This window comes from Nerophis ophidion, linkage group LG14 (assembly GCF_033978795.1).
Source record: "Nerophis ophidion isolate RoL-2023_Sa linkage group LG14, RoL_Noph_v1.0, whole genome shotgun sequence".
NCBI classification, from domain to species: Eukaryota; Metazoa; Chordata; class Actinopteri; order Syngnathiformes; family Syngnathidae; genus Nerophis; species Nerophis ophidion.
Window position 1 is genome coordinate 22,281,508 of NC_084624.1, and position 15,946 is coordinate 22,297,453.

The 15,946-nt window shown below is 35.1% G+C and overlaps 1 protein-coding gene across 26 annotated transcripts in view; it reads left to right on the plus strand.

Moving 5' to 3' along the window:
* The window catches only part of LOC133568283 (variant surface antigen D-like), a 64,605-nt gene that overhangs the window by 39,359 nt on the left and 9,300 nt on the right, over positions 1-15,946 (plus strand). For 3 of the 26 annotated variants that reach the window (XM_061920100.1, XM_061920106.1, XM_061920107.1), the window contains 23 exons: positions 2,195-2,212; positions 2,419-2,445; positions 3,684-3,701; positions 4,018-4,035; positions 5,554-5,571; positions 5,888-5,905; positions 6,370-6,387; positions 7,029-7,046; positions 7,362-7,379; positions 8,029-8,046; positions 8,746-8,763; positions 9,461-9,478; positions 9,795-9,812; positions 10,450-10,467; positions 10,763-10,780; positions 11,427-11,444; positions 11,761-11,778; positions 11,888-11,914; positions 13,081-13,098; positions 13,415-13,432; positions 14,535-14,552; positions 14,869-14,886; positions 15,660-15,677. In XM_061920100.1, coding sequence (XP_061776084.1) covers positions 2,195-2,212; positions 2,419-2,445; positions 3,684-3,701; positions 4,018-4,035; positions 5,554-5,571; positions 5,888-5,905; positions 6,370-6,387; positions 7,029-7,046; positions 7,362-7,379; positions 8,029-8,046; positions 8,746-8,763; positions 9,461-9,478; positions 9,795-9,812; positions 10,450-10,467; positions 10,763-10,780; positions 11,427-11,444; positions 11,761-11,778; positions 11,888-11,914; positions 13,081-13,098; positions 13,415-13,432; positions 14,535-14,552; positions 14,869-14,886; positions 15,660-15,677 — 432 coding nt within the window. The remainder of the gene's footprint in view (positions 1-2,194; positions 2,213-2,418; positions 2,446-3,683; positions 3,702-4,017; positions 4,036-5,553; positions 5,572-5,887; positions 5,906-6,369; positions 6,388-7,028; positions 7,047-7,361; positions 7,380-8,028; positions 8,047-8,745; positions 8,764-9,460; positions 9,479-9,794; positions 9,813-10,449; positions 10,468-10,762; positions 10,781-11,426; positions 11,445-11,760; positions 11,779-11,887; positions 11,915-13,080; positions 13,099-13,414; positions 13,433-14,534; positions 14,553-14,868; positions 14,887-15,659; positions 15,678-15,946) is intronic. The other 23 variants (XM_061920122.1, XM_061920124.1, XM_061920125.1 and 20 more) reach the window with 20 other exon arrangements.

The window sequence follows — 15,946 nt, forward strand, 5'->3', positions numbered from 1 at the left end:
AAATATACTATGTGGGCTTGTTCTGTCCTCACCTTCAATAAGATTTTACTACGTTTAATTGGGTTCAATAGCCCATTAACATTGAACGATACACATTTTACTTTATAATAGTCGAACCTTGGTTCCAGGAGGAGCAGTGTGGTTTTTGTCTTGGTTGTGCAACGGTAGACATGCTCTATACTCTCGGCAGGGTCCTTAAGGGTGCATGGGAGTTTTCCCAACCAGTCTACATGTGCTTTGTGGCGAAAGCTTTTGACCGTGTCCTGTGGGGAGTGCTCAGAGAGTATGGGGTATCAGACTGTCTGATTGTGGCGGTCCGCTCCCTGTAGGATCAGTGTCAGAGCTTGGTCCGCATTGCCGGCAGTAAGTCGGACCCGTTTCCAGTGAGGGTTGGACTCCGCCAAGGCTGCCCTTTGTCACCGATTCTGTTCATAACTTTTATGGACAGAATTTCTAGGCGCAGTCAGGGCGTTGAGGGGATCCAGTTTGGTGGCTGCAGGATTAGGTCTCTGCTTTTTGCAGATGATGTGGTCCTGATGGCTTCAACTGGCCAGGATCTTCAGCTCTCATTGGATCGGGTCGCGGCCGAGTGTGAAGCGAATGGGATGAGAATCAGCACCTCCAAGTCCAAGTCCATGATTCTCGCCCGGGAAAGGGTGGAGTTCCATCTCCAGGTTGGGGAGGAGATCTTTCCCCAAGTGGAGGAGTTCAAGTACCTCGGAGTCTTGTTCACGAGTGAGGGAAGAGTGGATCGTGAGATCGACAGGCGGATCGGTGTGGTGTCTTTAGTAATGTGGACGCGGTATTGATCCGTTGTGGTGAAAAAGAAGCAGAGCCGGAAGGCAAAGCTCTCAATTTACCGGTCGATCTACGTTCCCATCCTCACCTATGGTCATTAGCTTTGGGTCATGACCGAAAGGACAGGATCACGGGTACAAGCGGCAGAAATGAGTTTCCTCCGCCGGGTGGCGGGTCTCCACCTTAGAGATAGGGTGAGAAGCTCTGCCATCTGGGGGGAGTTCAAAGTAAAGCCGCTGCTCCTCCACATTGAGAGGAACCAGATGAGGTGGTTCGGGCTTCTGCTCAGGATGCCACCCGAACGCCTCCCGAGGTAGGTGTTTAGGGCACGTCTAACCGATAGGAGGCCACGGGGAAGACCCAGGATATGTTGGGAAGATTATGTCACCCGGCTGGCCTGGGAACGCCTCGGAATCCCCCGGGAGGAGCTGGACGAAGTGAATGGGGAGAGGGAAGTCTTGGCTTCCCTGCTTAGGCTGCTGCCACCACAACCTGACCTCAAATAAGCGAAAGAAAATGGAAGGATGGATGGATGGAGTTTACAACAGAAGATCAAATGTTCTCAATTATCTGAATCCACCTAACAATCTTCAGGTAATTTGCTTTAAAAGGTCTAAACCCAGTGGCTTTACTTGGATGTATTATTGCATTTCACCACACAATTTGATGAAGCATGTATGTTATATGTTTTTTTGAAAAACAAAATAAAATTTAATATTGTAGTTACATTATGTATTTAATTAACATTAACAGTTTTCTCTTCTTTTTCTAAATATTTCAAACCTGTCCGCCACAACAGGTAATCTCCAAACCTTCTACTTCACATCTTAACTTGCTGCATCTTTCGCCAGTATTCTTTAAAAGGGTCCTATTATGATAAACCATGTTGTCTTACCTTTTTGGTACCAGTTTTTGTGTGTTTTCTGGATCCACAAATGTACGGAAAATTTGAAATCATGGAGATATTTACAAAACAATCTCACCTTCTTCCAAACCTGCTCCACACAAGCTGTTGGGAATTTGAGACTTTAGCGACCTATGTTGCCTTAGTTACACCAGTAGACATCTCCATGTATGGTAGATCAGTGTTTCTTAACCGTAGGAACCCCTGGACTAAACTACCACTGATACATGTGAACTAAGAAACCCTCAAAACGTCTTTGTTTATTATATCAAAAGAGGTCTTGAAATATATCAAGTTGCATGTTATGAGTCCAAGTCATATATCAGTTTCACTTTGTAATTGCTGGTATAAAATTAATTTTGCACAATATTATAATTGTTCGTAGTTTCCCCTGTATGTCTTCTTTTTCTTGAATAAACTTCAACATTGTGTTTACATGATGTTTGTAAGAAACAATAACATTGATTCCTCTTCTTTTTCTGAATCTTTCAGGCCGTACCGTTTCGACAGGTAATCTCCAAACTCTCTACTTAACACCTTTTATACCTTTTGTAACAAAACAACTTTTCTTACCTTTTTGCAAATTATTGCATCACACCACAGAGTTTGCTGAAGCAACTTAATTTCTAACGTTTTCTTGAATGAACAAACAAAACTTTAATGTGTTTACATAATTTATCTAAGAAACATTGACATTGATTTCTCTCCCCTTGCAGATTTTTCAGGTAGCGGCAGCTCACAAGGTAATCTCCGACGCATCAAATTTATACCTTATGGACTTTTGTAAGAAGAGTTTACAATGAGGGATCAAATTTTCCCAAGTAACCAACTAATTACACCAAACAATTTTCAGCCAATATGTTTTAAAATGTCAAAAAAAAACTAGTGACTTTACTTGGATATATATTTGCATTTTACCACACGGTTTGATGAAACCTGTAGAGGTGAAACAAAAAAAAAAGAATATTGTGTAAAAGTTCATTTCAATATTTCAACTTCAAACATGAAAATAATATGACATAAATTCATTACATACAAACTTTTACGAAATTTTCAATTCGAAGTTTTCAGGAAATCTGCCCTAATCGTCACAATTATAATAAAATGTCTTAAAATATATTAACTTGCATATTATGAGCCTAAGTCATATATATATATATCAGTTTCACCTTGTAATTGCTGGTATAAAGTAACGTTGACACAATATTTTAATTGTTTTTAGTGTCCCATGTATGTCGTCTTTTTCTTCAATAAAATTTAACATTGTATTTACATTATGTTTTTAAGAAATAAAATCATTGATTCCTCTTCTTTTCCTCAATCTTTCAGGCCCGATTAAGCTCCACGCCCTCTACTTAACACATGTTATAGCTTTTGTAACAAAATTTTACAAATGATCAAATGTTCTCAATCAACCCGCTGCATCTTTGGCCAGTATGCTTTAAAAGGGTCCTATTATAATAAACCATGTTGTCTTACCTTTTGGTACCTGTTTTTGTGTGTTTGGGATCCACAAAAGTCCAAAAAAGTTGAAATCATGGTGGAGATATTTACAAAACTATCCCACCTTCTTCCAAACCTGCTCCACACAAGCGGTTGGGAATTTGAGACTTTAGTGATCTATGTTGCCTTAGTTACGTCAGCAGATATCTCCATGTATGGTAGATCAGTGTTTCTTAATCGTAGGAACCCCTGGACTAAACTACCACTGATACATGTGAACTAAGAAACCCTCAAAACGTCTTTGTTTATTATATCAAAAGAGGTCTTGAAATATATTAAGTTGCATGTTATGAGTCCAAGTCATATATCAGTTTCACCTTGTAATTGCTGGTATAAAATAACTTTTGCACAATATTCAAATTTTTTGTAGTTTCTCCTGTTTGTCGTTGTTTTTTTGAATAAACTTCAACATTGTGTTTACATGATGTTTTTAACAAACAATAACATATATTCCTCTTCTTTGTTTTTAATCTTTCAGGCACTCCCAATTTGCCAGGTAATCTCCAAACCCTCTACTTAACACCTTTTATACCTTTTGAAACAAAAGTTTACAACAGAGGATCAAATGTTTTTTCAATTATCTGAATCCACCTAACAATATTTGACCAATTTGCTTTAAAAAGTCTAAACCCAGTGACTTTAAATGGATGTATTATTGCATGTTACCACACAGTTTGATGAAGCATGTATGTCATGTTTTTTTGAATGAACAAAATAAACTTTAACATTGTCTTTACATGATGTATTACGATTTTATGTATTATGTATATTAACAATAACATAGTTTCATCTTCTTTTTCTATATCTTTCAGTCATGTCCGGTACAACAGGTAAGCTCCAAACCCTCGACTTCTTAACATTTCTACCTTTTGAAACAAAAGTTTCCAACAAATGATCAAATGTTGTCAATTAACCTGCTGCATCTTTGGCCAGTATGCTTTAAAAAGGGTCCTATTATGTTAAACCATGTTGTCTTACCTTTTGGTACCTGTTTTTGTGTGTTTGGGTTCCACAAAAGTCCTGACAATTTGAAATCATAGTGGAGATATTTACAAAACAATCTCACCTTAGCTGCTCCAAACAAACTGTTTGGAATTTGAGACTTTAGTGACCTATGTTGCCTTAGTTACGTCAGCAGATATCTCCATGTATGGTAGATCAGTGTTTCTTAACCGTAGGAACCCCTGGACTAAACTACCACTGATACATGTGAACTAAGAAATCCTCAAAACGTCTTTGTTTTTTAGCTGAAACTAAAAAAATTAGAATATTGTGCAAAAGTTTATTTCAATATTTTGAGTTCGAACATGAAAATAATGTGATACAAATTAATGACATAAAAAGTGAAATATGCCAAAATTGTATTTGTTATAATTTTGATGATTACGATTTACAATAATTGTACACCCAAACTTTTTTGAAATTTTCAATTCCAGGTTTTCAGGAGTTCTGCCCTAATCTTCAAAATTATATTAAAAGGTCTTGAAATATATTAAGTTGCATATTATGAGCCCAAGTCATATATCAGTTTCACCTTGTAATTGCTGGTATAAAATTACGTTTACACAATTTTATAATTGTTTTTAGTTTCCCATGTATGTCATATGTTTCTTAAATAAACTTCAACATTGTGTTTACATTGTTTTTAAGAAACAATCACATAGATTCCTCTACTTTTTCTGAATCTCTCAGGCCCGATGGATTCAACAAGTAACCTCCAAGCCCTCTGCTTTACACCTTTTGTAACAAAAGTTTACAAAGGAGGATCGAATATTCTCAATAACCCGCAGCATATTTAGCCAGTATGCTTTAAAAGGGTCCTATTATGATAAACCATTTTGTATTTCCTTTCGGTACCTGTTTTTGTGTGTTCTGGATCCACAAAAGTCCGAAAAATTTGACATCATGGTAGAGATATTTACAAAACTATCTCACTTTCTTCCAAACCTGCTTCACACAAGCTGTTGGGAATTTGAGACTTTAGTGATCTATGTTGCCTTAGTTACGTCAGCAGACATCTTCATGTACGGTAGATCAGTGTTTCTTAACCGTAGGAACCCCTGGACTAAACTACCACTGATACATGTGAACTAAGAAACCCTCAAAACGTCTTTGTTTATTATATCAAAAGAGGTCTTGAAATATATTAAGTTGCATGTTATGAGCCCAAGTCATATATCAGTTTCACCTTGTAATTGCTGGTATAAAATAACTTTTGCACGATGTTATAATTGTTCGTAGTTTCCCCTGTATGTCATCTTTTTCTTGAATAAACTTCAACATTGTGTTTACATAATGTTTGTGGGAAACAATAACATATATTCCTCTTCTTTTTCTGAATCTTTCAGGCTCAACCGATTCGACAGGTAATCTCCAAACCCTCTACTTAACACCTTTTATACCTTTTGAAACAAAAGTTTACAACAGAGGATCAAATGTTTTCTCAATCATCTGAATCCACCCAACAATATTTGACCAATTTGCTTTAAAAAGTCTAAACCCGGTGACTTTAAATGGATGTATTATTGCATGTTACCACACAGTTTGATGAAGCATGTATGTCATGTTTTTTTGAATGAACAAAATAAACTTTAACATTGTCTTTACAAGATTTATTACGATTTTATGTATTATGTATATTAACAATAACATAGTTTTCTCTTCTTTTTCTATATCTTTCAGTCATGTCCGGTACAACAGGTAAGCTCCAAACCCTCGACTCATTAACTTGTTTACCTTTTGTAACAAAAGTTTGCAACAAATTATCAAATGTTGTCAATTAACCTGCTGCATCTTTGGCCAGTATGCTTTAAAAGGATCCTATTATGATAAACCATGTTGTCTTACCTTTTGGTACCTGTTTTTGTGTGTTTGGGTTCAACAAAATTCCTGAAAATTTGAAATCATAGTGGAAATATTTACAATTCAATCTCCCCTTAGCTGCTCCAAACAAGCTGTTTAGAATTTGAGACTTTTGGAACCTATGTTGCCTTAGTTACGTCAGCAGATATCTCCATGTATGGTAGATCAGTGTTTCTTCACCGTAGGAACCCCTGGACTAAACTATCATTGATGCATGTTATGTAGACCGCAAATAACTTTAATGTGTTTACATTTATTTAAGAAACACTAACATTGATTTCTCTCCCTTGCGGTTTCTCCAGTTTCCGGCAGCTCACAAGGTAATCTTTAACACATCCATTTCATACCTTATGGACCTTTGTAAGAAGAGTTTACAATTGAGGATCAAATTGTTCCGAGTGACCAACTAATTCTACCAAACAATTTTTAGCTAATATGTTTGAAAATGTTTAAAAGTAGCAACTTTACTTGGATGTATTGTTGCATTTTACCACTCAGTTTGATGAGGTATGTACAGCTGAAACTAAAAAAAATTGAATATTGTGTAAAAGTTTATTTCAATATTTTGATTTCAAACATGAAAATAATGTGATATAAATTCATGACATAAAAAGTGAAATATGCCAGAATCATATTTGTTATAATTTTGATGATCAGGATTTACAATAATTTTACACCCAAAGTTTTTTGAAATTTTAAATTCCAGGTTTTCAGGAGTTCTGCCCTAATCTTCAAAATTATATTGAAAGCTCTTGAAATATATTAAGTTGCATGTTATGAGTCCAAGTCATATATCAGTTTCACCTTGTAATTGCTGGCATAAAAAAACTTTTGCACGATGTCATAATTGTTCGTAGTTTCCCCTGTATGTCAGCCTTTTCTTGAATAAACTTCAACATTGTGTTTACATGATGTTTGTAAGAAACAATAACATATACTCTTCTTTTTCTGAATCTTTCAGGCCCTACCGATTCGACAGGTAATCTCCAAACCCTCTACTTAACACCTTTTATACCATTTGTAACAAAAGTTTACAACAGAGGATCAAATGTTTTCTCAATTATCTGAATCCACCTAACAATCTTTGGCCAATTTGCTTTAAAAAGTCTAAACCCAGTGACTTTAAATGGATGTATTATTGCATGTTACCACACAGTTTGATGAAGCATGTATGTCTTGTTTTTTTGAATGAACAAAATAAACCTTAACATTGTCTCTACATGATGTATCACAATTTTATGTATTATGTATATTAACAATAACATATTTTTCTCTCTTTTTCAAAATCTTTCAGAAATGCCCAGTCCAACAGGTAAGCTCCAAACCCTCAATTTATTATAACTTTTCTACCTTTTGTAACAAAAATTTCCAACAAATGATCAAATGTCAATCAACCCGCTGCATCTTTGGCCAGTATGCTTTAAAAGGGTCCTATTATGATAAACCATGTTGTCTTACCTTTTGGTACCTGTTTTTGTGTGTTTGGGATCCACAAAAGTCTGAAAAATTTGAAATCATGGAGGAGATATTTACAAAACTATCTCACCTTCTTTCAAACCTGCTCCACACAAGCTGTCGGGAATTTGAGACTTTAGTGACCTATGTTGCCTTAGTTACGTCAGCAGATATCTCCTTGTATGGTAGATCAGTGTTTCTTAATCGTAGGAACCCCTGGACTAAACTACCACTGATACATGTGAACTAAGAAACCCTCAAAACGTCTTTGTTTTTTATATCAAAAGAAGTCTTGAAATATACAGTATTAAGTTGCATGTTATTAGTCCAAGTCATTTATCAGTTTCACCTTGTAATTGCTGGTATAAAAAAACTTTTGCACGATGTTATGATTGTTCGTAGTGTCCCCTGTATGTCTTTTTCTTGAATAAAATTCAACATTGTGTTTACATGATGTTTGTAAGAAACAAAAGCATAGATTCTTCTTCTTTTTCTGAATCTTTCAGGCCCTACCGATTCGACAGGTAATCTCCAAACCCTCTACTTAACACCTTTTATACCTTTTGTAAAAAAAAGTTTACAACAGAGGATCAAATCCACCTAACAATCTTTGACCATCCATCCATCCATCCATCCATTTTCTACCGCTTATTCCCTTTCGGGGTCACGGGGGGCGCTGGCGCCTATCTCAGCTACAATCGGGCGGAAGGCGGGGTACACCCTGGACAAGTCGCCACCTCATCGCAGGGCCAACACAGATAGACAGACAACATTCACACTCACATTCACACACTAGGGCCAATTTAGTGTTGCCAATCAACCTATCCCCAGGTGCATGTCTTTGGAAGTGGGAGGAAGCCGGAGTACCCGGAGGGAACCCACGCATTCACGGCTTCACGGTGGCAGAGGGGTTAGTGCGTCTGCCTCACAATACGAAGGTCCTGCAGTCCTGGGTTCAAATCCAGGCTCGGGATCTTTCTGTGTGGAGTTTGCATGTTCTCCCCGTGAATCTTTGACCAATTTGCTTTAAAATGTCTAAACCCAGTGACTTTAAATGGATGTATTATTGCATGTTACCACACAGTTGGATGAAGCATGTATGTCATGTTTTTTTGAATTAACAAAATAAACTTTAACATTGTCTTTACATGATGTATTACGATTTTATGTATTATGTATATTAACAATAACATAGTTTTCTCTTCTTTTTCTATATCTTTCAGTCATGTCCGGTACAGCAGGTAAGCTCCAAACCCTCGACTTATTAACTTTTTTACCTTTCGTAACAAAAGCTTCCAACAAATTATCAAATGTTGTCAATTAACTTGCTGCATTGTTGGCCAGTATGCTTTAAAAGGGTCCTATTATGATAAACCATGTTGTCTTACCTTTTGGTACCTGCTTTTGTGTTGGGATCCACAAAAGTCCGAAAAATTTGAAATCATGGTGGAGATATTTACAAAACAATCTCACCTTCTTCCAAATCTGCTCCACACAAGCTGTTGGGAATTTGAGACTTTAGTGATCTATGTTGCCTTAGTTACGTCAGCAGACATCTCCATGTATGGTAGATCAGTGTTTCTTAACCATAGGAACCCCTGGACTAAACTACCACTGATTAGATTAGATAGTACTTTATTTATTCCGTCAGGAGAGTTCCTTCAGGTGATACATGTGAACTAAGAAACCCTCTATACCTCTATGTTTATTATATCAAAGGAGGTCTTGAAATATATTAAGTTGCATGTTATGAGTCCAAGTCATATATCAGTTTCACCTTGTAATTGCTAGTATAAAATAACTTTTGCACAATATTCAAATTTATTGTAGTTTCTCCTGTATGTCGTCGATGTTTTGAATAAACTTCAACATTGTGTTTACATGATGTTTTTAACAAACAATAACATATCTTCCTCTTCTTTGTTTTTAATCTTTCAGGCACTCCCAATTTGCCGGGTAAACTCCAAGCCCTCTACTTAACACCTTTTATACCTTTTGTAACAAAAGTTTACAACAGAGGATCAAATGTTTTCTCAATTATCTGAATCCACCTAACAATCTTTGACCAATTTGCTTTAAAAAGTCTAAACCCAGTGACTTTAAATGGATGTATTATTGCATGTTACCAAACAGTTTGATGAAGTATGTATGTCATGTTTTTTTGAATGAACAAAATAAACTTTAACATTGTCTTCACATGATGTATTACGATTTTATGTATTATGTATATTAACAATAACATAGTTTCATCTTCTTTTTCTATATCTTTCAGGCATGTCCGGTACAACAGGTAAGCTCCAAACCCTCGACTTATTAACTTTTTTACCTTTTGTAACAAAAGTTTCCAACAAATGATCAAATGTTGTCAATTAACCTGCAGCATCTTTGGCCAGTATGCTTTAAAAAGGGTCCTATTATGTTAAACCATGTTGTCTTACCTTTTGGTACCTGTTTTTGTGTGTTTGGGTTCCACAAAAGTCCTGAAAATTTGAAATCATAGTGGAGATATTTACAAAACAATCTCACCTTAGCTGCTCCAAACAAACTGTTTGGAATTTGAGACTTTAGTGACCTATGTTGCCTTAGTTACGTCAGCAGATATCTCCATGTATGGAAGATCAGTGTTTATTAACCATAGGAACCCCTGGACTAAACTACCACTGATACATGTGAACTAAGAAACCCTCAAAACGTCTTTGTTTTTTAAATCAAAAGAAGTCTTGAAATATATTAAGTTGCATGTTATTAGTCCAAGTCATTTATCAGTTTCACCTTGTAATTGCTGGTATAAAAAACTTTTGCACGATGTTATGATTGTTCGTGGTGCCCCTGTATGTCTTTTTCTTGAATAAACTTCAACATTGTGTTTACATGATGTTTGTAAGAAACAAAAGCATAGATTATTCTTCTTTTTCTGAATCTCTCAGGCCCTACCGATTCGACAGGTAATCTCCAAACCCTCTACTTACACCTTTTATACCTTTTGTAACAAAAGTTTACAACAGAGGATCAAATCCACCTAACAATCTTTGACCAATTTGCTTTAAAAAGTCTAAACCCAGTGACTTTAAATGGATGTATTATTGCATGTTACCACACAGTTTGATGAAGCATGTACGTCATGTTTTTTTGAATGAAGAAAATAAACTTTAACATTGTCTTTACATGCTGTATTACGATTTTATGTATTATGTATATTAACAATAACATAGTTTTCTCTTCTTTTTCTATATCTTTCAGTCATGTCCAGTACAGCAGGTAAGCTCCAAACCCTCGACTTATTATCTTTTTTACCTTTCGTAACAAAAGCTTCCAACAAATGATCAAATGTTGTCAATTAACTTGCTGCATTGTTGGCCAGTATGCTTTAAAAGGGTCCTATTATGATAAACCATGTTGTCTTACCTTTTGGTACCTGCTTTTGTGTTGGGATCCACAAAAGTACGAAAAATTTGAAATCATGGAGGAGATATTTACAAAACAATCTCACCTTCTTCCAAACCTGCTCCACACAAGCTGTTGGGAATTTGAGACTTTAGTGACCTATGTTGCCTTAGTTACGTCAGCAGATATCTCCTTGTATGGTAGATCAGTGTTTCTTAATCGTAGGAACCCCTGGACTAAACTACCACTGATACATGTGAACTAAGAATCCCTCAAATTGTCTTTGTTTATTATATCAAAGGAGGTCTTGAAATATATTAAGTTGCATGTTATGAGTCCAAGTTATTTATTAGTTTCACCTTGTAATTGCTGCTATAAAATAACTTTTGCACAATATTCAAATTTATTGTAGTTTCTCCTGTATGTCGTCGATTTTTTGAATAAACTTCAACATTGTGTTTACATGATGTTTTTAACAAACAATAACATATCTTCCTCTTCTTTGTTTTTAATCTTTCAGGCACTCCCGATTTGCCGGGTAAACTCCAAGCCCTCTACTTAACACCTTTTATACCTTTTGTAACAAAAATTTACAACAGAGGGTCAAATGTTTTCTCAATTATCTGAATCCACCTAGCAATCTTTGAACAATTTGCTTTAAAAAGTCTAAACCCAGTGACTTTAAATGGATGTATTATTGCATGTTACCACACAGTTTGATGAAGCATGTATGTCATGTTTTTTTGAATGAACAAAATAAACTTTAACATTGTCTTTACATGATGTATTACGATTTTATGTATTATGTATATTAACAATAACATAGTTTTCTCTTCTTTTTCTATATCTTTCAGTCATGTCCGGTACAACAGGTAAGCTCCAAACCCTCGACTTATTAACTTGTTTACCTTTTGTAACAATTATTAATGTGTTTACAACATTTATTTAAGAAACACTAACATTGATTTCTCTCCCTTTCAGTTTCTCCAGTTTCCATCAGCTCACAAGGTAATCTTTAACACATCCATTTCATACCTTATGAACCTTTGTAAGAAGAGTTTACAATTGAGGATCAAATTCTTCCGAGTAACCAACTAATTCTACCAAACAATTTCAATATTTTGACTTCAAACATGAAAATAATGTGATATAAATTCATGACATAAAAAGTGAAATATGCCAAATTTGTATTTGTTATAATTTTGATGATCACGATTTACAATAATTGTACACCCAGAGTTTTTTTAAATTTTCAATTCCAGGTTTTCAGGAGTTCTGCCATAATCTTCAAAATTATATTAAAAGGTCTTGAAATATATTAAGTTGCATATTATGAGCCCAAGTCATATATCAGTTTCACCTTGTAATTGCTGGTATAAAATTACGTTTACACAATTTTATAATTGTTTTTAGTTTCCCATGTATGTCATATGTTTCTTAAATAAACTTCAACATTGTGTTTACATTGTTTTTAAGAAACAATCACATAGATTCCTCTACTTTTTCTGAATCTCTCAGGCCCGATGCATTCAACAAGTAACCTCCAAGCCCTCTGCTTTACACCTTTTGTAACAAAAGTTTACAAAGGAGGATCGAATATTCTCAATAACCCGCAGCATATTTAGCCAGTATGCTTTAAAAGGGTCCTATTATGATAAACCATTTTGTATTTCCTTTCGGTACCTGTTTTTGTGTGTTCTGGATCCACAAAAGTCTGAAAAATTTGACATCATGGTAGAGATATTTACAAAACTATCTCACTTTCTTCCAAACCTGCTTCACACAAGCTGTTGGGAATTTGAGACTTTAGTGATCTATGTTGCCTTAGTTACGTCAGCAGACATCTTCATGTATGGTAGATCAGTGTTTCTTAACCGTAGGAACCCCTGGACTAAACTACCACTGATACATGTGAACTAAGAAACCCTCAAAACGTCTTTGTTTATTATATCAAAAGAGGTCTTGAAATATATTAAGTTGCATGTTATGAGCCCAAGTCATATATCAGTTTCACTTTGTAATTGCTGGTATGAAATAACTTTTGCACGATGTTATAATTGTTCGTAGTTTCCCCTGTATGTCATCTTTTTCTTGAATAAACTTCAACATTGTGTTTACATAATGTTTGTGGGAAACAATAACATAAATTCCTCTTCTTTTTCTGAATCTTTCAGGCTCAACCGATTCGACAGGTAATCTCCAAACCCTCTACTTAACACCTTTTATACCTTTTGAAACAAAAGTTTACAACAGAGGATCAAATGTTTTCTCAATCATCTGAATCCACCTAACAATATTTGACCAATTTGCTTTAAAAAGTCTAAACCCGGTGACTTTAAATTGATGTATTATTGCATGTTACCACACAGTTTGATGAAGCATGTATGTCATGGTTTTTGAATGAACAAAATAAACTTTAACATTGTCTTTACATGATGTATTACGATTTTATGTATTATGTATATTAACAATAACATTTTTTTTCTCTTCTTTTTCTATATCTTTCAGTCATGTCCGGTACAACAGGTAAGCTCCAAACCCTCGACTTATTAACTTGTTTACCTTTTGTAACAAAAGTTTGCAACACATTATCAAATGTTGTCAATTAACCTGCTGCATCTTTGGCCAGTATGCTTTAAAAGGGTCCTATTATGATAAACCATGTTGTCTTACCTTTTGGTACCTGTTTTTGTGTGTTTGGGTTCCACAAAAGTCCTGAAAATTTGAAATCATAGTGGAGATATTTACAATTCAATCTCCCCTTAGCTGCTCCAAACAAGCTGTTTGGAATTTGAGACTTTTGGAACCTATGTTGCCTTAGTTACGTCAGCAGATATCTCCATGTATGGAAGATCAGTGTTTCTTCACCGTAGGAACCCCTGGACTAAACTATCATTGATGCATGTTATGTAGACCGCAAATAACTTTAATGTGTTTACATTTATTTAAGAAACACTAACATTGATTTCTCTCCCTTGCGGTTTCTCCAGTTTCCGGCAGCTCACAATGTAATCTTTAACACATCCATTTCATACCTTATGGACCTTTGTAAGAAGAGTTTACAATTGAGGATCAAATTGTTCCGAGTGACCAACTAATTCTACCAAACAATTTTCAGCTAATATGTTTGAAAATGTTTAAAAGTAGCAACTTTACTTGGATGTATTGTTGCATTTTACCACTCAGTTTGATGAGGTATGTACAGCTGAAACAAAAAAAATTGAATATTGTCGAAAAGTTTATTTCAATATTTTGATTTCAAACATGAAAATAATGTGATATAAATGCCAGAATCGTATTTGTTATAATTTTGATGATCACGATTTACAATAATTGTACACCAAAAGTTTTTTGAAATTTTCAATTTCAGGTTTTCAGGAGCTCTGCCCTAATCTTCAAAATTATATTGAAAGCTCTTGAAATATATTAAGTTGCATATTATGAGCCCAAGTCATATATTAGTTTCACCTTGTAATTGCTGGCATAAAAAAACTTTTGCACGATGTCATAATTGTTCGCAGTTTCCCCTGTATGTCATCATTTTCTTGAATAAACTTCAACATTGTGTTTACATGATGTTTGGAAGAAACAATAACATATATTCCTCTTCTTTTTCTGAATCTTTCAGGCCCTACCGATTCGACAGGTAATCTCCAAACCCTCTACTTAACACCTTTTATACCTTTTGTAACAAAAGTTTACAACAGAGGATCAAATGTTTTCTCAATTATTTGAATCCACCTAACAATATTTAGCCAATTTGCTTTAAAAAGTCTAAACCCAGTGACTTTAAATGGATGTATTATTGCATGTTACCACACAGTTTGATGAAGCATGTATGTCTTGTTTTTTTGAATGAACAAAATAAACTTTAACATTGTCTCTACATGATGTATTACGATTTTATGTATTATGTATATTAACAATAACATAGTTTTCTCTACTTTTTCGAAATCTTTCAGAAATGCCCGGTCCAACAGGTAAGCTCCAAACCCTCAACTTATTATAACATTTCTACCTTTTGTAACAAAAATTTCCAACAAATGATCAAATGTCAATTAACCTGCTGCATCTTTGGCCAGTATGCTTTAAAAAGGGTCCTATTATGATAAACCATGTTGTCTTACCTTTTGGTACCAGTTTTTGTGTGTTTGCGATCCACAAAAGTCCGAAAAATTTGAAATCTTGATGGAAATATTTACAAAACAATCTCACCTTCTTCCAAACCTGCTCCAAACAAGCTGTTGGGAATTTGAGACTTTAGTGACCTATGCTGCCTTAGTTACGTCAGCAGATATCTCCATGTATGGTAGATCTTCCATCCGTCCATCCATTTTCTACCCCTTATTCCCTTTTGGGGTCGCGGGGGGCTCTGGCGCCTATCTCAGCTACAATCGGGCGGAAGGCGGCGTACACCTTGGACAAGTTGCCACCTCATCGCAGTACGGTAGATCAGTGTTTCTTAACCGTAGGAACCCCTGGACTAAACTGCCACTGATACATGTGAACTAAGAAACCCTCAAATTGTCTTTGTTTATTATGTCAAAAGAGGTCTTGAAATATATCAAGTTGCATGTTATGAGTCCAAGTCATATATCAGTTTCACCATGTAATTGCTGGTATAAAATAAATTTTGCACAATATTATAATTGTTCGTAGTTTCCCCTGTATTTGTTTTTTTTTAATATTGTGTTTACATGATGTTTTTAACAAACAATAACATAGATTCCTTTTCTTTTTCTGAATCTTTCAGCCCCAAACGATTCGACGGGTAACCTCCAAACTCTCTACTTAACACCTTTTTATACTTTTTGTAACAAAAGTTTACAACAGAGGATCAATTTTTTTTCTTAAATATCCGAATACACCTAACAATATTTGGCCAATTTGCTTTAAAAAGTCTAAACCCAGTGACTTTAAATGGATGTATTATTGCATGTTACCACACAGTTTGATGAAGCCTCAATCAATCAACGTTTTTTTATATTGCCCTTAATCACAAGTGTCTCAAAGGGGTGCACAAGCCACAACGATATCCGC